The sequence below is a fragment of the Cherax quadricarinatus genome, chromosome 66, assembly GCF_038502225.1.
Source record: "Cherax quadricarinatus isolate ZL_2023a chromosome 66, ASM3850222v1, whole genome shotgun sequence".
Classification (NCBI taxonomy): domain Eukaryota; kingdom Metazoa; phylum Arthropoda; class Malacostraca; order Decapoda; family Parastacidae; genus Cherax; species Cherax quadricarinatus.
This window is the reverse complement of record NC_091357.1, coordinates 24,194,895-24,221,883: the sequence shown is the minus strand read 5'-3', so window position 1 is coordinate 24,221,883 and position 26,989 is coordinate 24,194,895. Positions and strand designations below refer to the sequence as shown.

The window sequence follows — 26,989 nt, the reverse complement described above, 5'->3', positions numbered from 1 at the left end:
TGGAGAATAGGATAGCAGATGAACAAGGAGGCTTTAGGAAAGGTAGGGGGTGTGTGGACCAGGTGTTTACAGTGAAACATATAAGTGAACAGTATTTAGATAAGGCTAAAGAGGTCTTTGTGGCATTTATGGATTTGGAAAAGGCGTATGACAGGGTGGATAGGGGGGGGCAATGTGGCAGATGTTGCAGGTGTATGGTGTAGGAGGTAGGTTACTGAAAGCAGTGAAGAGTTTTTACGAGGATAGTGAGGCTCAAGTTAGAGTATGTAGGAAAGAGGGAAATTATTTCCCAGTAAAAGTAGGCCTTAGACAAGGATGTGTGATGTCACCGTGGTTGTTTAATATATTTATAGATGGGGTTGTAAGAGAAGTAAATGCGAGGGTCTTGGCAAGAGGCGTGGAGTTAAAAAATAAAGAATCACACATAAAGTGGGAGTTGTCACAGCTGCTCTTTGCTGATGACACTGTGCTCTTGGGAGATTCTGAAGAGAAGTTGCAGAGATTGGTGGATGAATTTGGTAGGGTGTGCAAAAGAAGAAAATTGAAAGTGAATACAGGAAAGAGTAAGGTTATGAGGATATCAAAAAAATTAGGTGATGAAAGATTGGATATCAGATTGGAGGGAGAGAGTATGGAGGAGGTGAATGTATTCAGATATTTGGGAGTGGACGTGTCAGCGGATGGGTCTATGAAAGATGAGGTGAATCATAGAATTGATGAAGGGAAAAGGGTGAGTGGTGCACTTAGGAGTCTGTGGAGACAAAGAACTTTGTCCTTGGAGGCAAAGAGGGGAATGTATGAGAGTATAGTTTTACCAACGCTCTTATATGGGTGTGAAGCATGGGTGATGAATGTTGCAGCGAGGAGAAGGCTGGAGGCAGTGGAGATGTCATGTCTGAGAGCAATGTGTGGTGTGAATATAATGCAGAGAATTCGTAGTTTGGAAGTTAGGAGGAAGTGCGGGATTACCAAAACTGTTGTCCAGAGGGCTGAGGAAGGGTTGTTGAGGTGGTTCGGACATGTGGAGAGAATGGAGCGAAACAGAATAACTTCAAGAGTGTATCAGTCTGTAGTGGAAGCAAGGCGGGGTAGGGGTCGGCCTAGGAAAGGTTGGAGGGAGGAGGTAAAGGAGGTTTTGTGTGCGAGGGGCTTGGACTTCCAGCAGGCATGCGTGAGCGTGTTTGATAGGAGTGAATGGAGACAAATGGTTTTTAACCCTTTCAGGGTCCGTCCCGTAGATCTATGGCTTTACGTTCAGGGTCCAAACCGTAGATCTACGCCATGAGCTCAGCTCGCTCTGATAAACTGTGAGTGGTACATTTGGGCCTAGATATGAGAGAATGCATCTATGTGGTATATGTGCACCACATAAAACAGATCCTGCAGCACACTGTGTATAATGAGAGAAAAAAAATGAAATCATGATTTTTCGATTAAAACAGCAACTTTGCAGTGTTTTTTCGTATGTTTTTTATAGTTATATTTGCGATTTCTTGGTCTCACTTGATGGAATGGAAAACATATTACAGAAACAGAGATGATTTTGATTGGTTTTAGCAGTGGAAATGGCTTGAAACTGAGCTCAAAGTAGCAGAAATGTTAAATTTTTGCCGATATTCAAGAGTAAACAAACGACCTCACACGTCTAATACACGTCAGCTGGTGGGTCTAATATACATTCACAAATATGGTGATGATATTTATACAATTATTACAGTATTGCATAACAGTAAATCTTCTATTTTTTGGTGTGAAGAAAAATTCATTATGTGAATAAAAAATCAAAATGGAATTTATTTGTAAAGCCTCAAAACATAACTAATGAACAGAGGAAATGTTAGTTTAGTTCCAGGAATACCTACATTGTTTATTCTGGACCCTATTTTGAAATTGGAATATTTTGAACTGTGTTAAATTGGCCAAATTAACAATTTCCGATCACTTTATTTTGTAGTTGAAACAGTTGACTTGGCGATTTCTTGTGCTCAATCGATAGAATAGAAGTAATACTAGTGAAATAGCTAAGAATTTGGTTGACTGGAATAATGTAATTGGCCTAAAATGGGAGTCAAAGTCGGCAAAATCGCCGATTCGTAAATATCGCTGACACATCAAAATTCGCGAGAGCATAATTTCGTCAATTTTCCACCAAATTTCGTACGTTTTGTTTTATTACCTTCACAAAAAGATTCTCTACGATTTCATAAGAAAAAATAACATTTTTTTTTTGAAAATTCTTGGACACTGGTGCGTGACTCCAGATTTGGGCCTTGGACCCTGAAAGGGTTAATACTTGACGTGCTGTTGGAGTGTGAGCAAAGTAACATTTATGAAGGGGTTCAGGGAAACCGGCAGGCCGGACTTGAGTCCTGGAGATGGGAAGTACAGTGCCTGCACTCTGAAGGAGGGGTGTTAATGTTGCAGTTTAAAAACTGTAGTGTAAAGCACCCTTCTGGCAAGACAGTGATGGAGTGAATGATGGTGAAAGTTTTTCTTTTTCAAGCCACCCTGCCTTGGTGGGAATCGGCCAGTGGGATATTAAAAAAAAAAAAATATTTGTGTATCTAGACAGTAAACAAAAAAGGGGAGGTTTCAAAACAGTAGTACTTAACTTTTGATTGTATAACACTATCATAGACTGCACACACTAGAGAATAAACAATATAGTAGTTAACTAATGGAGGACTGCAAAAGATAATTACAAACGTATAAAAAACAAAACAGAAATGTATATCTTTTAGGCAAACAAAATAGTGATCTTGAAGTGGTTAACAAGAATATAAAATATGAGGTAGTGACTGGACAGCTTAGAATCACTGCTGTCAGACTGACAATATGGAAATGAGAATTAGGTTTAACAGAAAAAAAATTGGATGAAAAAATTTTTAGGGGAAGGGAGGAGGAATCCTTCAGCCTCTATGTACTCCTTGAATTCATCAATGAATTCTTCGGCCACATGTTTGTCTAGACCAAATGTTTACAGTGAAACATATGGGTGAACAGTATTTAAATCAGGCTAAAAAGGTTTTTGTGGCATTTATGGATATGGAAAAGGCATGTAACAGGGTGGAAAGGGGGACAATGTGGCAGATGTTGCAGGTGTATGGTATAGGAGGTAGGTTACTGAAAGCAGTGAAGAGTTTTTACGAGGATAGTGAGGCTCAGGTTAGAGTATGTAGGAGAGAGGGAGATTATTTCCCAGTAAAAGTAGGCCTTAGACAAGGATGTGTGATGTCACCGTGGTTGTTCAATATATTTATAGATGGGGTTGTAAGAGAAGTGAGGTGTGGAGTTAACCCTTTGACTGTCGCGGCCGTATATATACGTTTTACGAGGTGCCGTGTTTGACGTATATATACTCATAAATTCTAGCGGCTTCAAATCAAGCAGGAGAAAGCTGGTAGGTCCACATGTGAGAGAATGGGTCTGTGTGGTCAGTGTGCACCATATAAAAAAAATCCTGGAGCACGCAGTGCATAATGAGAAAAAAAAAACTCCGACCGTTTTTTTTAATTAAAATGCCGAATTTGTGGTCTATTTTCGTATAGTATTTATGGTTGTATTCTCGTTTTCTTGGTCTCATTTGATAGAATGGAAAACATATTACAGAAATAGAGGTGTTTTTGATTGATTTTACTATAAAAAGAACCTAGAAATGGAGCTCAAAGTAGGGGAAATGTTTGATTTTTACCAATGTTCAAAAGTAAACAAATGATGCCATTGTCCAATAAATGTCCAACTAGCCATTCTAATATGCAGTCATGAATGGGTTGATGTTATTTATACAGTTATTACAGCATTGCAGTAGTCTGCATAATAGTAAGTAATATTTTTTGTTTGAATAAAAATTCAAAATAGAAAGCAAGAGTAATATCAGAGGGGCCTGGAGACGTGACTGATGAACAAAGAAAACGTTATTTTAGAGCCAGGAATGTCTGCATTGTTCATTCTGGACCTTATTTTGAAATTGTCATATTTTTTAGTTTTCGTGAAATTGGCCAAATTGCAAATTTCTGACCACATTATTAGGTAGTTGAAATCAGTAAATGGGCAGTTTCTTGTACTCAATCGATAGAAAAAATGAAGTTCTAAAGAAATAGCTATGAGTTTGGGCGACTGGAGCAATGAAATTACCCGAAAATAGGGCTCAAAGTGGGCGAAATCGCCGATTTGTAAACAGCGCCGAGGTCGCTAACTTCGCGAGAGCATAATTCCGTCAGTTTTCCATCAAATTTCGTTTTTTTGGTGTCATTACAATCGGGAAAAGATTCTCTATCATTTCATAAGAAAAAATAATTTTTTTTTTTTTAAATTTTGCGACACCAGGAGACACCTCAGGATTGGGGGTTGCGACAGTCAAAGGGTTAAAAGATAAAGAATCAAACACCAAGTGGGAGTTGTCACGAATAACCCGCACATAGAAGAGAGGAGCTCACGATGACGTTTCGGTCTGACTTGGACCGTGTAACTTTGTAAATGGTCCAAGTCGGACCAAAACATCGTTGTAAGCTCGTCTCTTCTATATGCGGGTTATTTGTGTATTGGTGGATGAATTTGGTAGGGTATGTAAAAGAAGAAAATTAAAAGTAAATATAGGAAAGAGTAAGGTTATGAGGATAACAAAAAGATTAGGTGATCAAAGATTGGATATCAGATTGGAGGGAGAGAGTATGGAGGAGGTGAATGTATTCAGATATTTGGGAGTGGACGTGTCAGCAGATGGGTCTAATGTGCAACTCTTGGGTATCTTTATTGAGGAAACGTTTCGCCACACAGTGGCTTCTTCAGTCCATACAAAGGAGAATCTTGAAGAACAGGAGGAGAATGAGGTAATCAGTCCCTCAACCTTGAGTCGATGTGGTCAGTCCATCAATCTTGAATAGAATACAGCATACGTGCTGAGAAGGAGCTTATAAACCATTGGCAGGAGAGGTGCAGCAGTCATAGGTCGTGTAACATTTGTTCAATGTTGAAGTAGGTCGTGCCCAAGAATTAGGCAAGCAAAGAATTCCCAAGTATTAAGATCCCAAGAAGTTGCAGTGTCTGACAGGTTTGTAGATGAATGGTTCAGAGAACCGACATGTTGATAAATTAGACACATGTGCAACTCTTGGGTATCTTTATTGAGGAAACGTTTCGCCACACAGTGGCTTCATCAGTCCATACAAAGGAGAATCTTGAAGAACAGGAGGAGAATGAGGTAATCAGTCCCTCAACCTTGAGTCGATGTGGTCAGTCCATCAATCTTGAATAGAATACGGCATACGTGCTGAGAAGGAGCTTATAAACCGTTGGCAGGAGAGGTGCAGCAGTCATAGGTCGTGTAACATTTGTTCAATGTTGAAGTAGGTCGTGCCCAAGAATTAGGCAAGCGAAGAATTCCCAAGTATTAAGATCTGCAACTTCTTGGGATCTTAATACTTGGGAATTCTTCGCTTGCCTAATTCTTGGGCACGACCTACTTCAACATTGAACAAATGTTACACGACCTATGACTGCTGCACCTCTCCTGCCAACGGTTTATAAGCTCCTTCTCAGCACGTATGCCGTATTCTATACAAGATTGATGGACTGACCACATCGACTCAAGGTTGAGGGACTGATTACCTCATTCTCCTCCTGTTCTTCAAGATTCTCCTTTGTATGGACTGATGAAGCCACTGTGTGGCGAAACGTTTCCTCAATAAAGATACCCAAGAGTTGCACATGTGTCTAATTTATCAACATGTCGGTTCTCTGAACCATTCATCTACAGATGGGTCTAAGAAGGATGAGATGAATCATAGAATTGATGAGGGGAAAACGGTGAGTGGTGCACTTAGGAGTCTGTGGAAAAGAACTTTGTCCTTGGTAGCAAAGAGGGGAATGTATGAGAGTGTAGTTATATCAACACTCTTATATGGGTTGTAGATGAATGGTTCAGAGAACTGACATGTTGATAAATTAGACACATGTGCAACTCTCGGGTATCTTTTTTGAGGAAACGTTTCACCACACAGTGGCTTCATCAGTCCATACAAAGGAGAAACATGAAGAACAGGAGAATAAGGTAATCAGTCCTTCAACCTTGAGTCGATGTGGTCAGTCCATCAATTCTGAATAAAATACCGAATATGTGCGAAGTAGCTTATATACCGTAGGCAGGAGAGGTGAGGAAGTCGTAGGTGGTGTCACATTTGTCCATTGTGGAAGTAGGTCGTGCCCAAGGGCTAGGCAAGCAAAGAATTCCCAAGTATTAAGATCCCAAGAAGTTGCAATGTCTGACAGGATTGTAGATGAATGGTTTAGAGAACCGACACGTTGATAAATTAGACACGTGCAATTCTTGGGTATCTTTTCTCCTTTGTATGGGCTGATGAAGCCACTGTGTGGCTTGCCTAACCCTTGGGCATGACCTACTTCCACAATGGGCAAATGTAACACCACCTATGACTGCTGCACCTCTCCTGCCTACAGTATATAAGCTACTTCTCCGCACATATGCTGTATTCTATTCAAGATTGATGGACTGACCGCATCGAGTCAAGGTTGAGGGACTGATTATCTCATTCTCCTCCTGTTCTTCACGTTTCTCCTTTGTATGGACTGATGAAGCCACTGTGTGGCGAAATGCTTCCTCAATAAAGATACCCGAGAGTTGCACGTGTAACTTATCACTCTTATGTGGGTGTGAAGCATCGGTGATGAATGTTGCAATGAGGAGAAGGCTGGAGGCAGTAGAGATGTCATGTCTGAGGGCAGTGTGTGGTGTGAATGTAATGCAGAGAATTCGTAGTTTGGAAATTAGGAGAAGGTGTGGGATTACCAAAACTATTATACAGAGGGCTGAGGAAGGGTTGTTGAGGTGGTTCGGACATGTGGAGAGAATGGAAGAAAACAGAATGACTTCAAGAGTGTACAAATCTGTAGTGGAAGGAAGGCGGGGAAGGGGTCGGCCTAGGAAAGGTTGGAGGGAGGGGGTAAAGGAGGGTTTGTGTGAGAGGGGCTTGGACTTCCAGCAAGCATGCGTGAGCATATTTGATAGGAGTGAATGGAGACAAATGGTTTTTAATACTTGACGTGCTGTTGAGTGTGAGCAAAGTAACATTTATGAAGGGATTCAGAGAAACCGATAGGCTGGACTTAAATCCTGGAGATGAGAAGTACAGTGTCTGCACTCTGAAGGAGGGGCGTTAATGTTGCAGTTTTATAACTGTAGTGTAAAGCACTCCTCTGGCAAGACAGTGATGGAGTGAATGATGAAAGTTTTTCTTTTTCAGGCCACCCTGCCTTGGTGGGAATCGGCCGATGTATTAACCCTTTGACTGTTTCGGTCGTATATGTCTTACGAGCCATCATGTTTGATGTATTAATACGCATAACTTGTAGCAGCTTCAAATCAAGAAGAAGAAAGCTGGTAGGCCCACATGTGAGAGAATGGGTCTCCATGGTCAGTGTGCACCATATAAAAAAAACTGGGGAGCCAGTGGTGCATTGTGGGAATGCCATTTCAGTAGTCCTTGTTCAGCATGTCTAGTGGTAACAAATATTTGACTCCCTGGCAAATCTGGGACTCTACTCTTCTCAAGTGATGCTCTAACACAGATGGAAGTGTCAGTGAAGACTAATTTCATGGTTTTGAGGAGTTTGTGACCAAAAGCAATGCCCAGGATACCAGAAGAATGAAGGAGAATGAAGAATGAAGGAGAAAGAGAATGAGAGAGAGACTGGGAGAGAATGAAGGAGAGAATGAGACAGAATGAGTGAGAGAGAGAATAAGGGAGAAAGATAATTAGATAATAGGATGGAGGGGAAGCAAGCATCCGACCCCATTGTTTTGACAGGCGGTAGGTGGAGTGAGTAATGAGGCAATATGTCATTTTGACAGCTGCTGACCCTGACTCAGAACAATTACAAGTCCATATACTCACACACAACACAAGCTTGCTGAATGAAGATAACAGCAGTTATATGAAAGTATCCAGTGACTATATATGTGTATATATATTATAGAAACCAGAAGGAATGTAGGAAGGTAGGAAAGGAATGTAGGAAGGTAGGAAAGAAGGAATGATGACACACAGCCATATACCTAGGATAACTACCTAACACAACTGCCTGCTAATACTTTGAAGAAAACTGCTCAGACGAGGTGTTTTGTCTTTGCATATAAAAAAAAAAGCCACAAAAATGCAGACACGCTCGTTTTATGTGTGAGAAGTGTAAAACACCACTGTGTATGAAACCATGTTTCAAAGAGTTCTACAAGCTGCAGAACTTTCAGGAACATGTCCAGTGACAGTACATTTGTATATATATATTATAAAACAATAGTAATGAACAATTTTTTTTATTTGTTTGAATGAACATGTTTTGTAAACAATATATTGATAATTATGTTTGTGGGTTTATCGTGTTGTATACAACGAGGGTACATATGTGCATTGCACATTACTTTGGACTCACAGACCACGTAAGTTACCTGAAAAAATAAAATAGTGAAAAAAGCAAGAAACCTAGGAATGCAAGTAAACCAAAGTTTATCGGGCGAGCGGCATTCGCCACTGTTGCCACACATGGCTCATTTTCTGCCAACTTTATGCCTCTATATCTCGGTAAGTACTGATCGCAAAAAAGTTTTTTGGGGCTTAAAACAATCAGAAAATTAATCTCAACATTTTCATAAGAAAAATTCATTTTTTTTTTTTTGAAAATTCTTTGACACCGGGAGACACTCCAGGATTTGGGGTTGCGATAGTTAAAAAAAAAAAATAACTTCACATCATTTGCAAATAAGGACACTTCTGAGTCTATCCCTTCCATCTTGTCATTCACATATACCAAGAATAGCACTGGTCCCAGGACTGACCCATGTGGGACTCCTCTCCTCACAGGAGCCCACTGTGATGCCTCATCATGTACCATGACTTGCTGTTGCCTCCATGTCAGGTATTCTCTGATCCACTGCAGTGCCCTTCCTGTTATACATGCCTAATCCTCTAGATTCTACACTAATCTTGTGAGGAGCTGTGTCGAAGGCCTTCTTGCAGTCCAAGAAAATGCAATCAACTCACCCCTCCCTCTCATCTTTTACTTCAGTTACCTTGTCATAAAACTCCAGTAGGTTTGTGACACAGGATTTGCCTTCCATGAACCCATGCTGGCTGTCGTTTATAACCTTGTTCCATACCAGGTGCTCTACCACTCTCCTCCTGATAATCTCCTCCACGACTTTGCATACTATACACATGTTACAAATAACGTGATTTCTAATAAGCATAGAGATCTCCAGTGAATACTAGAAAGGACTGCCCTTCTAGCATCCAGCCTGTTACTGGGTTTTTGTAACAAATAGTTAGTATCCTTGTTCAATTATCCATTAGAAATCAGTAAGATTCAATAATGCTTCAGGATTACAACTGGTAGGCTACTAACTAAAGAAATTAAAATTTTAATAAGTTTATTAATAAAGTCATCTAGGCGTATATTATCAAATTAAATTAAATTAATTAATATAAACAAAATAATAATAATCACTTTTCTCATTTACAGTAGTATTGTGCTGAAGGCACATATCACATCTTTATAGCTTGTAAGTACCGTCTGGTACATTATTAGAATTTGATAGCATAATACAAATATATACACGTAAGTTTGTGTGTATGTGTGTAAGTGCTCTAAGTAGTTCGCTATGTCTGAAGAATTGACTAGATTTAACCAGTGACTGACTAAAAGTCCTCACATAAATTAACTTCTTGACCAACCTGGCAATCAGAACAATTTGCTTGAACAATAAAACGACTGATAAGCTGAACAGCAATATAACAAGCAACTGCGACACAGAATCAGGAACAAGGAGATAATATAATGACACTAAGTAGGGACCATCTGCAGATCCTCCACACAAATCACAAAACTCCTATACTACTGAATATAAGTTCAGCATAAGAAAATCCCCGACTGTGACAGTACACAGATACCAGTACAAATTAGGTCAGAAGCTACAGCTCAGACCTGGGTTGCTCAGAGTGTCTATAAGACACACAATCTCAGTACAATGTTGAAAATCACTAAGTCTAGGCAATGTTCTGTGAACAAAGTTCCACAGAACCAACAACAAGAAAGTGACAGAGACGATCTTCCAACAAGGGCCAGCAAGGAAGACACGTCTTGTCGGAAGCCAAGCCAAAACAGAAAAGAGGGCGAGTCAAAGCAACACAGTCTCACCCAGGTGAGGTGTGATCATCCCCCCTGATCACGTGACTCTCCGTGGACTGCTGCTGCCCAGCAACACAGAGAAGCCGGCAGCGTAACGAGCACAACGATTGTTAGACAATGTTGTTAGCTATTTAACACTCGAACTATGAGCACTGAATAATATATAAATGTTACATCCTACCTAATAAATATAACTAAGTAATAATATAAAGCAATATATTTATGATTTAGCTATTATTGCAAATATAAGCAATATAAAATTATATGAACAGATAATATACATTATATACATTGTGACCCATTCAGAGGTCACAATACCCACCCAGCACGACAAATGGTCGCACTAGGAGTTGTGTTAATGTCTTTCACATGGTAACTCTTCTAACTCATGTCACTTTAATAATACAATTTAATATAAAAATAAATCAGTCACTCTTGTGCCAAGCACTTCTTATATTTCACAGTGTCTATATCACTAAGTTATGCCCCTAGTACTAGGGCAGTACACAGTATCGTATCTCTGCATACTCGTGGTTATGTACATCAATGTAGAGACAGGATAGTGTAGACAAACATGACACATTGAGGCTCGATCATAGTAGTGGAGACTGCACATGAACAACAGTCTTGTGTGATAGACAGGAGACGATATTCCACTCTTAAATAGTGGTAGTGGAATGCGAGACAGTATGGACATCTGTGTATGATGCTTGAGTGCAATAACTTAACCCTTTGAGGGTTTCGGCCGTACTAGTATGGCTTACGACCCAGGGTTTTCGACGTACTAGTACGCCTAAATTCTAGCGCCCTCAAATCTAGTGGGAGAAAGCTGGTAGGCCTACATATGAAAGAATGGGTCTATGTGGTCAGTGTGCACAGTATAAAAAAAAATCCTACAGCACACAGTGCATAATGAGAAAAAAAAAACTTTGACCATTTTTTTGGAATAAAACAGCGACTTTGCACTGTATTTTCATATAGTATTTATTGATGTATTCTAGTTTTCTTGATCTCATTTTATAGAAAGACATATTACAGAAATGGAGATGATTTTGGCTGGTTTTACAATGAAAAGTACCTTGAAATTGAGCTCAAAGTAGCAGAAATGTTCGATTTTTACCAAAGTTCAAAAGTAAACAAATCATGCCAAGCGTGCAATATATGTCAACTGGTGAGTCTAATATTCTTTTGCAAGTGTGCCAATATTATTTATACCATTTTTTTACACTAATGCCATAGTCTGCATAACAGTAAATCTTCTATTTTTTTTTGAGAATAAAAATTCAAAGTGGAAAGCAAAAGAATGTAAGAGGGGCCTTGAGACGTGACTAATGAACAGAGGAAATGTCATTTTAGTGCCAAGAATGTTTTTCTTGTTTATTCTGGACCCTATTCGGAAATTGGCATCTTTTGAAATTTGTGTGAAATTGGCAAAATTGCTAAATTGTAACCACTGTACTGGATAGTTGAAATCGAAAAATGGGTGGTTTCTTGCACTCATTCGATAGAAAAAAATGGAGTTCTAGCGAAATATCCATGTTTTTTTGTCGACTAGTACAGTGGAATTGGCTGAAAATGGGGCTGAAAGTGGGCAAAATCGCCAATGTGTGAACATCGCCGAGACCGCTAACTTCGCAAGAGCATAATTCCGTAAGTTTTCCATCAAATTTCAAACTTTTGGAGTCATTATGACCAGGAAAAGATTTTCTATCTTTTCATAAGAGAAAATTATTTTTTTTTTAAATTTGGGGATCCTGAGAACGAGTCTCGGAGAGGGCCTGTCGACCCTCAAAGGATTAATGGTGTGTAGTGAGGGGGGGGGGGTCTGCGGCAGGACTGTTCCGCCACTCAGTAATATTGCCCACACAACACTACACACTCAACACTCAGCTTCTGTCTCCAACTGCCTTCTCCTCACATGCATATATCACCACTACTGTGAATATATAAATAGAATAATTAGACATGGCATGAGTATACATAGTTAACATGGGCTGGAGAGATTACGTTACTTTACTGAATTTGACATAGCAAGTAACAAAAGGTGTTTGGGCACAAAATTACATTAATTAAATGTAACTGGTAATTAAGGACGTGACAGAGCGTCAGCAATTACATTACAATGACCACTGATATGTTGTATACTAATAGAGTATGGCTGGATTCTGAGAGCCCACCTCATGATCCTAGCATTTTTACTCTTCATTGTTTATGTAGGCGAGTTGATTGTGGTCTGAAAAAAAAAACGTTAATTTTAAATGGGGAAGTGCCCAAATACATGTCAAAATGTTCCAAGGACACCACAAGAGCTAAAGCCTCTTTCTCCATAGTGGCATAATTTTTCTGGTGTCATTTGAGCTTAGATGAATAGTAACATATAGGATGGAGAATGTCAGTGGACATTGACTGTTGGAGCAGCACAGCACCCACTGCATAACCACTCCCATCTATATGTAAAAAGAAGGGAAGATTGAAATTAGGACTCCTCAACACAGGAGCAGAGGAGAGCAGACACTTCAACCTTGTGAATGAGTTGAATGAGTCTGAACAATCGCTAGTCCAGATGAACTGAACTTTGCTACTAGTAAGCTCAGTAAGAGGAGCAGCAATCTGAGAAAAGTTTGGACAGAACCTGCGATAATATCCTGCCATGCTCAGGAATATCCGTACTCCCTTCCTATTCTGTGGCACTGGAAATGCAGAAATAGCACGAACCTTAGCCTCAACAGGAGCAACCTCACCTTGGCCAATACAGAAGCCTAGACAGGTAATCTTGGCTTGACCAAAACTACATTTAGCTAAGTTAACAGTGAAGTTGTAGTGCGCCAGTCTCTCAAACAATGCTCTGAGACGCGTCAAGTGTTGTTCCCACTCGTCACTGTACACCACTAAGTCATCAAGATAGGCTTCTACTCCATCTAAGTTGTGAGTCAACTCGTTCATTATACGTTGGAATAAAGAAGCCGTGTTACATAAGCCGAAGGGGGTGATGAGGTAGTTAAACAATCCATCTTGAACAGTAAAAGCAGATATTTCATGAGAATGTTCAGTAAGCGGTGCAGGTGGTGTGTGTGCTGGCTTGCCTGTCACTTGACACATGGCAACGTCGCACATGATCAGCTACTGTTTCCTTCATTTTTGGCCAAGTAAAATGTTTTGTCAGTTTACCGAGTGTCTTCCTGACACCCAAATGTCCTCCTATGGGACTATTGTGAGCAAAATCAATGGCTTGTTCACGAAATGTAACTGGTAACACAACGAGATGCCTGACTGTGGTGGAAACACTATCAGCTGACAACTTACATGTATTTTTCTCCATCCTGTGGGGACCTGTTTGTGTGCTCTCTGAGAATCTGAACCGGGATGCCCTCTCTTGAGCAACCAGCAGCTGAAAGACGAGCTTGGGGTTGCTGGGGAGGAGATGCGGCAATTGACGGAGGAGAGCGGGAGGATTCGGGGTGATCCTCCTGTTTTGAGTCCCCGGGTTGGGAGGGGAGCTTGGTCGGTGGCCGGGCAGCATGGAGCCGGGCTGGGGATCGAGAGGACTGTTGGAGAGTTAAGTTAACTAATATTACTGTCACGAGGGACATGGTTATTAAACAGATAGACAAACTGAAGCAAAGTAAGTCTCTGGGACCCGATGAACTGTTTTCCAGGGTACTTAAGGAATGTAAGATAGAGCTTAGTCAGCCATTAACGAGTGTATTCAATGCGTCCATCCTTACCGGTGTTGTGCCAGAGTTGTGGAAGATGGCTAATGTGGTTCCTATATTCAAATCAGGGGATAAGTCCACTCCTTCAAATTACCATCCAATAAGCCTGACATCTATAGTGGGCAAGTTATTAGAATCAATTATAGCTGACATTATCAGAAGTCACCTTGAAGAGCATAACTTGATAAATGAATCTCAGCATGGATTCACGAGAGGTTGTTCCTGCCTGACAAACTTACTGATGTTCTTCAATAGAACATTTGAGGCAGTTGACAGTGATAAGGAATATGATATTGTTTATTTGGATTTTAGTAAAGCTTTCGATAGAGTACCTCACAAGAGACTCCTAAGAAAAGTGGCAGCTCATGGTATAGGAGGTAAAGTTCTAGCATGGATTGAGGCATGGCTTACCAATAGAAAGCAGAGAGTTACCATTAATGGAGTGAAATCTGAATGGGGATTAGTCACTAGTGGCATTCCACAAGGATCAGTTTTAGGCCCTCTCTTGTTCATAATTTACATTAATGACCTTGATGAAGGGATTACGAGTGACATGAGTAAGTTTGCTGATGATACAAAGATAGGCCGTATAATTCACTCTGAGGAGGACGTCAATGAACTCCAGGACGATTTGGACAAATTAATGTCTTGGTCTGAAAAATGGCAGATGAAGTTCAATGTGGATAAGTGTAAGGTACTTGCCCTTGGTAATGAAAATAACCCTCGAAGCTATAAACTAGGTGAAGTAGAGCTTGATCATACAGAATGTGAAAAAGACTTGGGAGTCATGGTAAGCAGAAATCTAAAGCCAAGACAGCAGTGCCTTAGTGTGCGCAACAAGGGCAACAGATTACTTGGATTTATCTCAAGAAGTGTAAGTAACAGAAGTCCAAAAGTTATTTTACAGCTCTATACATCACTAGTGAGGCCTCGTTTAGATTATGCTGCTCAGTTTTGGTCTCCTTACTACAGGATGGACATAGACTCATTAGAGAACATACAGAGAAGAATGACTAAAATGATTTACTGTGTAAGGAACCTCCCGTATGAAGATAGACTTAAAGCCTTAAATCTCCACTCTCTGGAGAGGCGTAGAATGAGAGGAGATATCATTGAAGTGTATAAGTGGATGACAGGCATAAACAAGGGAGATATTAATAAAGTACTGAGGGTGTCGAACCAGGTAAGAACCAGAAATAATGGATATAAGTTGGATAAATTTAGATTTAGAAAGGCCATAGGTAAGTACTGGTTTTCTAACAGAGTTGTAGATGCGTGGAACAGTCTTCCTAGTGGGGTGATAGAGGCTAGGACCTTGGGTAGCTTTAAGAAGAGACTGGACAAATATACGAGTGGGAGGGGCTGGGTTTGATTGGTGTAATGGGGTACGGGAGTTATTTCTTGGGTAGCTTTAGGTAGAGATCGTTTTGATAAGGACCTGCCTTGTATGGGCCAGTAGGCCTTCTGCAGTGTTCCTACATTCTTATGTTCTTATGTTCTAAACGGCGAGGGCCCAGGAGACTGCTGTGGAAGCTTCCAGCCCATTTTCGGTGCTACCTGGCAAATGTGGGTGTTCTGCTGGGAGTGTCACAACGAGCACCAAGGATGGAGTGAAAAGTGGGTTGGGCAGGTGTTCTCGTTTGTGGGTCTGGTTGGCCGCCTGGCCTGCTGCAGTATTTCTGTTTTCTTGTGCTCTTATGAGTGAGAGGCTTTGGTGCTGAGCAGGCTTTTGGCTTCAGCTCCCTCGGTGCCCTGGTGATGGACCTGGTGCTTCAGCTCCTTCGGTGCCCTGGTGATGGACCAGGTGCTTCAGCTCCCTCGGTGCTCTGGCGATGGACCAGGTGCTTCAGCTCCCTTGGTGCCCTGGTGATGGACCAGGCATTTCAGCTCCCTCGGTGCCCTGGTGATGGACCAGGTGCTTCAATTCTCTCGGTGCCCTGGTGATGGACCAGGTGCTTCAGCTCCCTCAGCGCCCTGGTGATGGACCAGGTGCTTCAGTTCCCTCGGTGCCCTGGTGATGGACCAGGTGCTTCAGTACCCTGGTGATGGACCAGGTACTTCAGCTCCTGCAGTACCCTCTTTAATAGTGCCGTGGTTATCAAAGCTTATTCCATGGATGGAGTAGAAGGTGGGTTGGGCAGGTGGTTTTGTTTGTGGGTCTGGGTTTGAGGGAGACCTGCCTAGTGTGGGCTGGTTGGCTTGCTGCAGTGTTCCTTCTATCTGTATTCTATGAGTGAGAGGGGATGGATTTGAGCGGGACTTGCACATTGATAGGAGGGGGGGGGGGGTTTGGGGCTCGTTCCTTGGGTGGCTCTGGGGATGGGTTGTGCAAATATTTTTGTTAATGGGATGGTTCTGACATGGACCTGCCAAGTATGGGCCAGTAGGCTTTTTGCAGTTTTCCTCATTTCTTATGTTCTTATGATTGGGAGGGGCTGGGTTTGAATGGTGTCATTGGGTATGCGAGATATTTCTTGGGTAGCTTTAGGTAGAGGTCGTTTTGATAAGGACCTGCCTCGCATGGGCCAGTAGGCCTTCTGCAGTATTCCTACATTCTTATGTTCTTATGTACACCGTTACTGTAATAGTAACAATTATCGAGATCCTTTGCTTCGCTCTCAGTAACTGCTATATCTCTCAGTCTTTCCAGTGACTGATCAACAAACTGATCCTTGATTAAATCATCATGAGTTAGAAATTTAACGTCAGTTGTGTCCTGACTAGGTTGATGACGGGGGAGTCAGTGTTAATGATCCTGGGTGCAGAGCATCACTAAACAACATATTCAAGTCCAAATCATTGTCATCCACTAACTCAACAGGAGACAAGGATGGTTGTTTTATCTTTGACATAGCTCTAGTAATTGCACTGAGAGGAGATAAAATAGGCTTCTCACTACAAGCTTCAATGGCATAATTATCATCAGTGGTATTATCAATCACAAGTGGTTCTTTACATATACCAGCATGAAGGATATCGTTCCCTATCAACAAGTCCACTGACCTGATGGGAAATACACCACTGGATATACCTACTGAAATATAACCAGTATAATAGCTTGTTTCAATGTAAACTTTGTGTAGAGGTACTTTTATAACAGCCCCTCCATAGGCTTCTAATAATACATCTATCTTGCAATAGGTATCATCAGTTACGGGCAGTACATCTTCTCTTAATAACGTGAGATAACTGCCAGGGTCTCTGAAAGTAATTATCTCAGATAGATGTGATTCGTCAAGTCCTACTTTACCTCTTGATAAGTAAGGACATCGCTGAACGAATCTTTTCGTCAGATACACTTTCTGACGCTAGTCATCTATCCTGAGTAATACTATCTAAAACAGTGGGATCAGAGGTATTACTAGGATTTTGGTGCCTTTTTCGCATGGAAGAGGATACGACTTGTGTGGGGGCACCGGCTGCACGACCATCTCTCGTATCTCTTTCTAACTTATAGCAACACACTCTAGCATGTCCTTTTCTGTTACAATAGGTACATTTAACTTTCTTCTTCTCGGTACCAGACTTCTGTCTAACCACAGAGACAGATTCAGGACTGTGAGTTTTCCTGGTAAAGGTATGAGAAGTTATAGTAGCAGGTACATGAGGCCGGCACTGAGCAGCTGATTTAGGTTGCCAACTTCTAGGACAACTTTTAGTTACCTTGTTTCTCTGTGTTTTAGTATGTGCAAGTTTGTGAGAAATCTTGTAATTGTCTGCTAATGCTGCAGTTTCCAGAATATCCGAGGCAGTATGATTGATCAGATATTCTTGCATGTTAGTGGACATACAGTTGTAAAACTGTTTGTGTAGTAACAACTGAACTAGACTGTCGTAGTTATTACTCTTGGCTGCTCTACACCACCTCTCGAATGCAATTTTTTCTCACGAGCAAACTCTACACAAGTTTGATCTTGTCGTCATTGTAACGTACAAAATGCATGTTGATAACTTACAGGTAACAAGTTATATGTCTCTAGAATAGTTTGCTTGACAGCATCATAACTAATGTACTTGGCAAATAGTAAAGCAGCAGTACAAGTTTGAGCTCATCCTGTCAAAGCTGTGTGCAACAAGATAGCCCAGTGCTTACGTGGCCAGTTCATAGCACGTGCCTGGTTCTCAAACACATCAAAATAGGTGTCTAAGTCACTCTCAAAAAACTTAGGAACCACTGAGACAGCTTTCTGCATATTACATGTGTCCTGTGTTATACTAACAGGTTTATCAACTTTGTCAGATCTATCAGTCTGTTGTTTTCTGAGACGAACATTTTCTCTCTGAAAATCTTCTTCGTTCAATGTCCTCTGTGCCTCTATTTGAGCAGTCTGCAACATAATGAGGCATTCCATCCTCTCAAATTTTTTTCTCAGAGATAGGACCAGTGGGTAACGGAGGAGTGGGGAAATTAACACGTCTTTCTGGACGGTCCTTAGGTCGGGCACCTTGTCCAGCCATCCCTAGAGAGTCTAGATCTGGTCTAGGATAAGTAGAAACAGGTGTAGCATACACAGTACTAGTATGAGGCTGAGTCATACTACCAGCTACACTCTGTACTATAGTATTAGTGAGGCGGGAAGGTGTGAGCGAGAATGGAATTACACTAGGCTCAGACACTTCTGCCATAGTTGTTCTCCCTTCTACGTCATCAAATCGAGTCATACTTCCTAATTGTGACACTAGGCTTTCTGTATCTGAATCATAATCAAGCATCTCTGCATGAGTAGGAAACATGTTTGACCAGGTGTGGGTTCTAAACTGGTGCTACGTACTCCAGTATGGGCCTGACGTACAGTGTATAAAGTCTTGAATGATTCCTTACTGAGGTACCGGAACGCTATTCTCAAGTTTGCCAAGCATCCATATGCCGCAGCAGTTATCTAGTTAATGTGTGCTTCTGGCGATGTACTGGGTATTATACTCACTCCTAGGTCTTTCTCCTTGAGTGAGGTTTGCAGCCTTTGGCCACCTAGCCTATACTCTGTCTGCAGTCTTCTTTGCCCTCCTCCGATCTTCATGACTTTGCATTTGGCGGGGTTAAATTTTAGGAGCCAGTTTCTGGACCACACATCCAGCCTGCCCAGGTCTCTTTGTAGACCTGTCTGGTCCACGTCTGATTTAGTTTTCCTCATTAACTTCACGTCATCTGCAAACAGGGACACTTCTGAGTCTATCCCTTCCATCATGTCATTCACATATACCAAGAATAGCACTGGTCCCAGGACTGGCCCCTGTGGGATCCCACTCATCACTGGCGCCAACTGTGATACCTCATCACGGACCATGACTCGCTGTTGCCTCCCTGTCAGGTACTCTCTGATCCATTGCAGCATCCTTCCTGTTAAATGCACCTGATCCTCCAGCTTCTGCACCAATCTCCTGTGAGGAACTGTGTCGAAGACCTTCTTGCGGTCCGAGAAGATGCAATCAACCCACCCCTCTCTCTCGTCTTACTTCTGTTATTTTATTATATAACTCCAGTAGGTTTGTGACAGTGTGCAAGTGTGTGTACTCACCTAGTTGTACTCATGTAGTTGAGGTTGCAGGGGTTGAGTCCAAGCTCCTGGCCCTGCCTCTTCACTGGTCGCTACTAGGCCACTCTCCCTTAAGGGGGCAGGCGGGCAATTTTCCGCGCGCGCTCACCGAAAAATCGAAAAAATATGGAAATTGAGTTATATATACTGAAAAATAGCTCAACTCTTTGGCAACACAATGGTACCAGAATGAATGTTCTACGACGTTTCTACAAGAAATTATAGTCATTTATATCAGGTATGGTGACGGCGATGTTGGTACCGAGTCTGCTCACGGCCTATATATTTTTTGGAGTTATTTTCTTGTTTTTTATCGCCTTTTCTTGCATTATTCTTTCTAATATAATAACTGACTATTTGGCATCATAAAACAGTAGGTGGAGCTTATCGGCAGACTTAGTGACTACCGGGAACCAGACGGGAACGCTCAGCAGTGTTCCTGCTCCTGAGGTGCCAGCCAGGAATCACCCATTATTTCGCTTATATCAGCTTATATATCAACTCTACGGCTTATTTGTCTATCAGAATTGATCTAATATGATATAATAAACACTCTAAATAACATACAAACATGTTATATACTCTAGACTGAATAAAATAGGCCATAATATGGCCCAGAGATTATCGGGAATATTTCGATATAAAAGTGTAACTGGTCACCCTGTCGTCTCTGAGTAAGAGAAAACGGTGTTTAGAGGCTAACTGCACTAGAACATCAGTTTACTAAGAAATACACCCAAACAAACGCGATTTTCGCGAAAAATTTTTTTTTTTTTTTGGAGACGGGGGCCGGCCGGCGTTCCCGGCCGATATCTCGGAAGTAACTTATTCACCTATAATTTGATGTGGGTCCTTTATTACTTAATTAAATGGAATAATATTCACAGATATTGTAGAATAATGATTTCTCTTATTTTGACCGTAGAATTTTTGGAAATATTCCAAATACTTCGGGAGTTATGTGGGAGTAAAGGGCAGATTTTTTTGCCATATTCCAGATACTAACAAACTTTATTTTTTTGTGAAATAACGATAAGGTATTTAGAGGGAAATCTAACGGTCCGAATTAGTATTAGCATTGTTCTCTCGGCACCAAATGTCCAAACCACCTTACATAGCCGCATATAAGAGTTACATCAACCTCAAGGGCATTTTCAGTAAATCAGTCTTTTCTCAGTTGTTGTTTGAGGTATATTTTTTATAAATATTTTCAAGAAAGAGTGAGAACACTTTGTCTTGTGCACCAAAACTGGAGAAAATCGGACGGTAAATAAACGAGTTACGAAATTTGCCCTCTAGCCCCCTTAACCCTTTGACTGTCGCGGTCGTATATGTACGTCATAGGAGATACCGTGTTTGACGTATCTATACGAATAAATTCTAGCGGCTTCAAATCAAGCAGGAGAAAGCTGGTAGGCCCACATGTGAGAGAATGGGTCTCCATGGTCAGTGTGCACCATATAAAAAAAATCGGGGAGCCAGTGGTGCATTGTGGGAATACCATTTCAGTCGTCCTTTTTCAGCATGTCTAGCGGTAAGAAATATGTGACTTCCCTGCAAATCTGGGACTCTTCTCTTCCCAAGTGATGCTCTAACACAGATGGAAGTGTCAATGAAGATGAATTTCATGATTTCGAGGAGTTTGAGACCAAAAGCAATGGAGGAGGAGGAGGAGGAAGAAGAGGAGGAGGAAGAAGAGGAGGAGGAAGAAGAGGAGGAGGAAGGAAGGAGGAAGAGGAAGGAAGGAGGAGGGAGGAGGAGGAAGGAGGGAGGAGGAGGGAGGAGGAAGAAGGAGGGAGGAGGAAGGAGGGAGGAGGAAGAAGGAGGGAGGAGGTGGAAGGAGGGAGGAGGAGGAGGGAGGGAGGGAGGGAGGAAGAAGGAGGAAGGAGGGAGGGAGGAGGAGGAAGGTGGAAGGAGGAGGAAGAAGAAGAAGAAGAAGAATAAGAAGAATAAGAAGAAGAATAAGAATAATAATAATAATACCTAATACCTAATAATAATAATATGTAATAATATGTTCCCTTGAGGCATGAAAACAGTTCACCCCATGACAGTGACAAGATAAGGGGAGATAACATCTGATAAGAGCTGACCTTTGATGAGTGTAAACAAGGGTGGAGGGAAGGGGGCAGCTGTCCATCTGTCAAGAGCCAGGAGGAGGAGGAGGAGGAGGAGAAGGAGAAGAAGGAGGAGGAGGAGGAGAAGGAGGAGAAGGAGAAGGAGGAGGAGGAGGAGGAGGAGAAGAAGATGACGATGAACAAACATTTGTCTGTCTGTCTATTTGTCTGTCTGCCAAACTCCCTGTCTATCCATCTAGCTCTGTCTCAGAGAGAGCCACAAGACTGTCATCATCACGTTTACTCACATCTTCAAGCAGAGTATAGCACTTTCTCTGGATTTTTTGGGTTATCCTAGGTAATTTACACTATGTATAGTTGTATTTATGTGTACCTGTGAGACAGAGATAGACAGAGAGAGAGAAAGAGAGACAGATTGAAAGAGAATGAGGGAGAAAGATAATTAGATAGAATGGAGGGGGAAGCAGCATCCGACCCCATTGTTTTGACAGGCGGTAGGGGGAGTGACTAATGAGACAATATGTCATTTTGACAGCTGCCGACTCCTGACTCAAAACAATTATAAGCCACACATTCGCACACAAGACAAGCTTGCTGAAGGGTGATAATAGGAGTTTTATGAAAGTATCTAGTAACTATATATGTGTATATATATTATAGAAACCAGAAGCAAGAAGGGAAGGCAGGAATGAAGGAAGGACTAGATGAAAGGAAGGAAAAAAGTAATGAAGGACAGATGAAGGAATGTAGGAAGAGAGGTGGAATGCCCTCCAGGTAGCCTCCAGGTAGGAAAGGAATGAAGGAAATTAGGAAGGAATGATGACACATGACCATTTACCTAGGATAACTACATAACACAACTGCCTGCTAATACTTTGAAGAAAACTGCTCAGACGAGGTGTTTTGTCTTTGCACATAAAAAAAAAATTCAACAAAAATGCACACACACTGATTTTGTGTGTGAGGAGTGTAAAACACCACTGTGTATGACACCATGTTTTATGTGTGAGAGTGTAAAACACCACTGTGTATGACACCATGTTTTATGTGTGAGGAGTGTAAAACACCACTGTGTATGACACCATGTTTTATGTGTGAGTGTAAAACACCACTGTGTATGACACCATGTTTTATGTGTGAGAGTGTAAAACACCACTGTGTATGACACAATGTTTCACAGAGTTCCACAAGCTGCAGAACTTCTAGGAGTATGTTCAGTGACTGTATATTGGTATATATATTATAGAACAATAGTAATAAACAATTTTTTGTATTGTTTGTTTTTGTAAACAAGTTTTGTAAACAATATATTGATAATTATGTTTGTGTGCTTATTGTGTTGTATACAACAAGTGTATATATGTACATTGCACCTTACTTTGGTCTCACAGGCCACATAAGTTATGTGAAAAAATAAAATAGTGAAAAAAACAATAAACCTTCAAATACAAGTAAACTAAAGTTTACCGGGTGAGCGGCAGTCGCCGCTGTTGCCATACGCGGCTCATTTTCTGTAAACTTCATGCCTCTATATCTCGGTAAGTACTGATGGGAAACATTTTTTTGGGGGACTAAAACAATCAGAAAAATAATCTTAACATTTTCATAAGAAAAAATTTTTTTTTTTTCGAATATTTTGCGACACCAGGAGACACTTCAGGATTGGGCCCTTCGACAGTCAAAGGGTTAACTGTGAGCTTTATCATACCTCTCCTTAAAGCTATGTATGGATCCTGTCTTCACTACATCTCTTTCCAAACTATTCCACTTCCTGACTACTCTGTGGCTAAAGAAATACTTTCCTAACATCCCTGTGATTCATCTGTGTCTTCAACTTCCAACTGTGTCCCCTTGTTGCTGTATCCCATCTCTGAAACATCCTGTCTTTGTCTACCTTGTCAATTCCTCTCAGTATTTCGTATGTCGTTATCATGTCCCCCCTATCTCTCCTGTCCTCCAGTGAAGTCAGGTTGATTTCCCTTAGCCTCTCCTCGTAGGACATACCTCTTAGCTCTGGAACTAGTCTTGTTGCAAACCTTTGCACTTTCTCTAGTTTCTTTACTTGCTTGGCTAGGTGTGGGTTGCAAACTGGTGCCGCATACTCCAATATGGGCCTAACGTACACGGTGTCCAGGGTCCTGAATGATTCCTTATTAAGATGTCGGAATGCTGTTCTGAGGTTTGCTAGGCGCCCATACGCTGCAGCAGTTGTTTGGTTGATGTTTGCTTCAGGAGATGTGCCTGGTGTTATACTCACCCCAATATCTTTTTCCTTGAGTGAGGTTTGTAGTCTCTAGCCCCATAGACTGTACTCCATCTGCGGTCTTCTTTGCCCTTCCCCAATCTTCATGACTTTGAACTTGGTGGGGTTGAACTCCAGGAGCCAATTGCTGGACCAGGTCTGCAGCCTGTCCAGATCCCTTTGTAGTTCTGCCTGGTCTTCGATCAAATGAATTCTTCTCATCAACTTTACGTCATCTGCAAACAGGGACACTTCGGAGTCTATTCCTTCCATCATGTCGTTCACAAATACCAGAAACAGCACTGGTCCTAGGACTGACCCCTGTGTGCATGTGTGTGCATGTATGTGTGTGTGTGTGTGTTATGGGACTATTAGACTCAACACACATTGATGTATTTAAGTAACAGTTACTCTGGAATACCTAATCATGGAAATATAAACACACATGCAGTACAATGTTATCCTTTACTGACAACGTTTTGCCTACACATTTTGCCCACTGTGTGGGCAAAATGTTGTCAATAAAGGATAACACTGCACTGCATGTGTGTTTATATTTCCATTGTGTCGATATTTTATACAATTTATTTCCATACTTAATTATATTAAATTGATGGGAGCACAACTGCTTATGATCCTAAGAGCAGATCACTCTTAGGGGCTGAGAAGCAGCTGGGTCAAACCGGTTTTTCTCAATATAACAGAGTATACTATAGACACACACACACAATTTAAACAAGTAGTTTATAAAGTTGTATTTCTTTTGTAAAAGTAAATAAGGTGTGGAAATGGGAAACATTATTGTGGTGGCTAGAGAATTGTGCATGGCAACAGTCTTTTGGTTGTTTTGGGAGGGCTTATGTAAAAGCTACCCCACACTAGAACATGTAGTGAGAACCATACCATCAATGTTAAAAGGGACAACAATGTAACATGAGAACTTGACTGGGAGTTATTTGACTACTAAAATAATTCAAACAAAACATTCTTTGAACTATATGTACTGGTATGGGGTAACAACAGTTGCATGTTTCTGGTAGGAGAAAATTTTCCAAGGTGGTGTCTGTGGAAGTGTTGTTTTCACGTATTAATTTACAGGTTGTTTTTCTCTTAAGGTGGGAGAAAGGTTGAGTAACACATTTTTGTTATGGTTATGGTAAGTGCTATATGCATATTTTACATTCAACCTGTGTGATTTGCCTGTGGGAAAACTTTGTCCACTGATACTGTAAGAGGGAAGCAAGTGTTTAAGGATAAAGCTATGTCAGAAGTTGAGTCTTTAAACCTTTCAGGCTTCAGGGAGGAAGATAACAATCCATCAGTAAACATGCCTAGTAATAGTAACCATGAGGGATCACCTACTCCAGGTGATATGGAAATGGAGAGGATAAGACTTAAACTGTGCTAGAGGCTGAAATGAAATTAATGAAAGCTAAGGAGGAAGAATGTCAAAGGTTAGGAGGTTCAGAACAAGACCCTTCCAGAGAGGCCCCTGGCCTCTCTGGAATAACAATGAAACAAATAAAGTACCTACCTAGAAATTGCAAACAGTCCTTGGTAAATATCTTTAATGCCATCTTGGCCTCAGGACATTTTCCAGTTGTTTTTAAGACTGCTAGAATGATCTTTCTTGCTAAGCCCAATAAAGACATCCACCAACCTGGGAACTATAGACCTATATCTTTACTTGAAGTCACTGGAAAAGTTCTTGAGAAAGTCATTTCCAACAGATTGAATTACTATGTGGAGTTTAATCACTTGTTTACTGAAAAACAATTTGGCTTTAGAACACACAGAGGTACCAATCATGCAATAAATATTATTTTTGACACTAGCAAGTCTAAAACAGCAGGGCAATCTTGCCTTAATTGCCACCAGAGATGTTCATAAAGCTTTTGATAGCTTATGGCATGATGGCCTTATATACAAACTCATTGACCTACCAGACCATAACTGGACTTTTCTCAGAGTAATTTATAATTTCTTAACTCAAAGAAAAATCATTCCCACCTTTCATGGCAAGTCGACAGAACCTTTTATACCGACGGCTGGTGTCCCACAAGGTTCTTGTCTCAGTCCACTTCTGTTTAACATTTATGTGAATGACCTTCCTCAACCAGAGTTTAATGACACAATTGTGACACAGTTTGCAGATGATGTTATTCATGTCGTCTCATCAACTCCAGTAACAGGAAAATACAAGTATGAGAGAGTCATAGAAAAAATGAATATTGAACTTCGTCGAACATCTAATTGGGAGAAGAAATGGAGAATTACGACTAATCCTGACAAGGTCCTTGTTAGCACGATAGGATGTTTTGCATCAACCATCGAAGATAAAGGGGGTATCTCCATCAGAGGTACACCTGTAGCCATTAGAAACCCTAACAAGATCTTGGGATATGAAATAGACAGGCTGCTCCACTCAACATCTCATGTAACTAAAAAGATCAACACAGCCAAAGCCGGTCTTAGCAGACTCTTTCGATTCAATCAAGCCCCTCAACATGTCAAAAAACATCTGTATAAAATGATAATAAGACCTATACTTGAATACCCTTGTGTCCCAATGTCATTAACAACAAAGACCAACATGCTACGGTTACAAAGGGTCCAGAATAGAGCTCTTCGCTTTATTACCAATACCAGGAGGAGAGAGAGAGTTAAAATGGCAGATTTACACACACAACAAGATATTACTGCCATAAATGTACGCCTTGACACCCTAAAAAAGAAACAACTTTATACAATGCAAGAACTATACATGCCAGATAGAGAACATCCTATACAAGTGATAAATACCACCGATTACACCATCAATACTCCGCCTCACAGGACTCAAAGAATGACTCTCCCACAGAGGGTTCGTCGTTTTATTCATAAAGATGATTACCCTCGACCCATGATTTTGAGCAACTTACCTGATGAAGAAGATTGGATACCACCAGAACCCTTCTATGTATACTGAGAAAATCATCGCCCCCAATTAGGGAGACATCTTAAATAACTTTCTAATGTAAAATTATGCTATTGACTATTGTTGGACACCACCTATAAGAAGCTATTGTCACGAACTTATGAACTGGCCAGAAAATTATTGCCTTTCTTGTCGTATAAATATCCGTTGTGCAATCGCGGAAAAAAAAAAAAAAAAAAAAAAAAAAAAAAAAAAAAGCAATTGCAACTTGTATAACTACTACCAATTCAGAGTCATGTACTTATATA

General features: G+C 41.0%; 1 protein-coding gene and 1 long non-coding RNA gene across 11 annotated transcripts in view; one reads left to right on the top strand and one right to left on the bottom strand.

Moving 5' to 3' along the window:
• LOC138854679 (uncharacterized) overlaps positions 1 to 26,989 on the top strand; it is a 365,248-nt gene that overhangs the window by 262,993 nt on the left and 75,266 nt on the right. The window lies entirely within an intron of this gene.
• LOC128699016 (zinc finger protein 271) overlaps positions 1 to 26,989 on the bottom strand; it is a 106,370-nt gene that overhangs the window by 49,412 nt on the left and 29,969 nt on the right. For 3 of the 10 annotated variants that reach the window (XM_070099303.1, XM_070099295.1, XM_070099298.1), the window contains exon 2: positions 13,501 to 13,742. The exons of 4 other annotated variants lie outside the window; for them this stretch is intronic. In XM_070099303.1, coding sequence (XP_069955404.1) covers positions 13,501 to 13,742 — 242 coding nt within the window. Of the gene's footprint in view, positions 1 to 13,500; positions 13,743 to 25,298; positions 25,432 to 26,989 lie in introns of all 10 variants that reach the window. 3 more of the 10 variants (XM_070099296.1, XM_070099299.1, XM_070099300.1) reach the window with 2 other exon arrangements.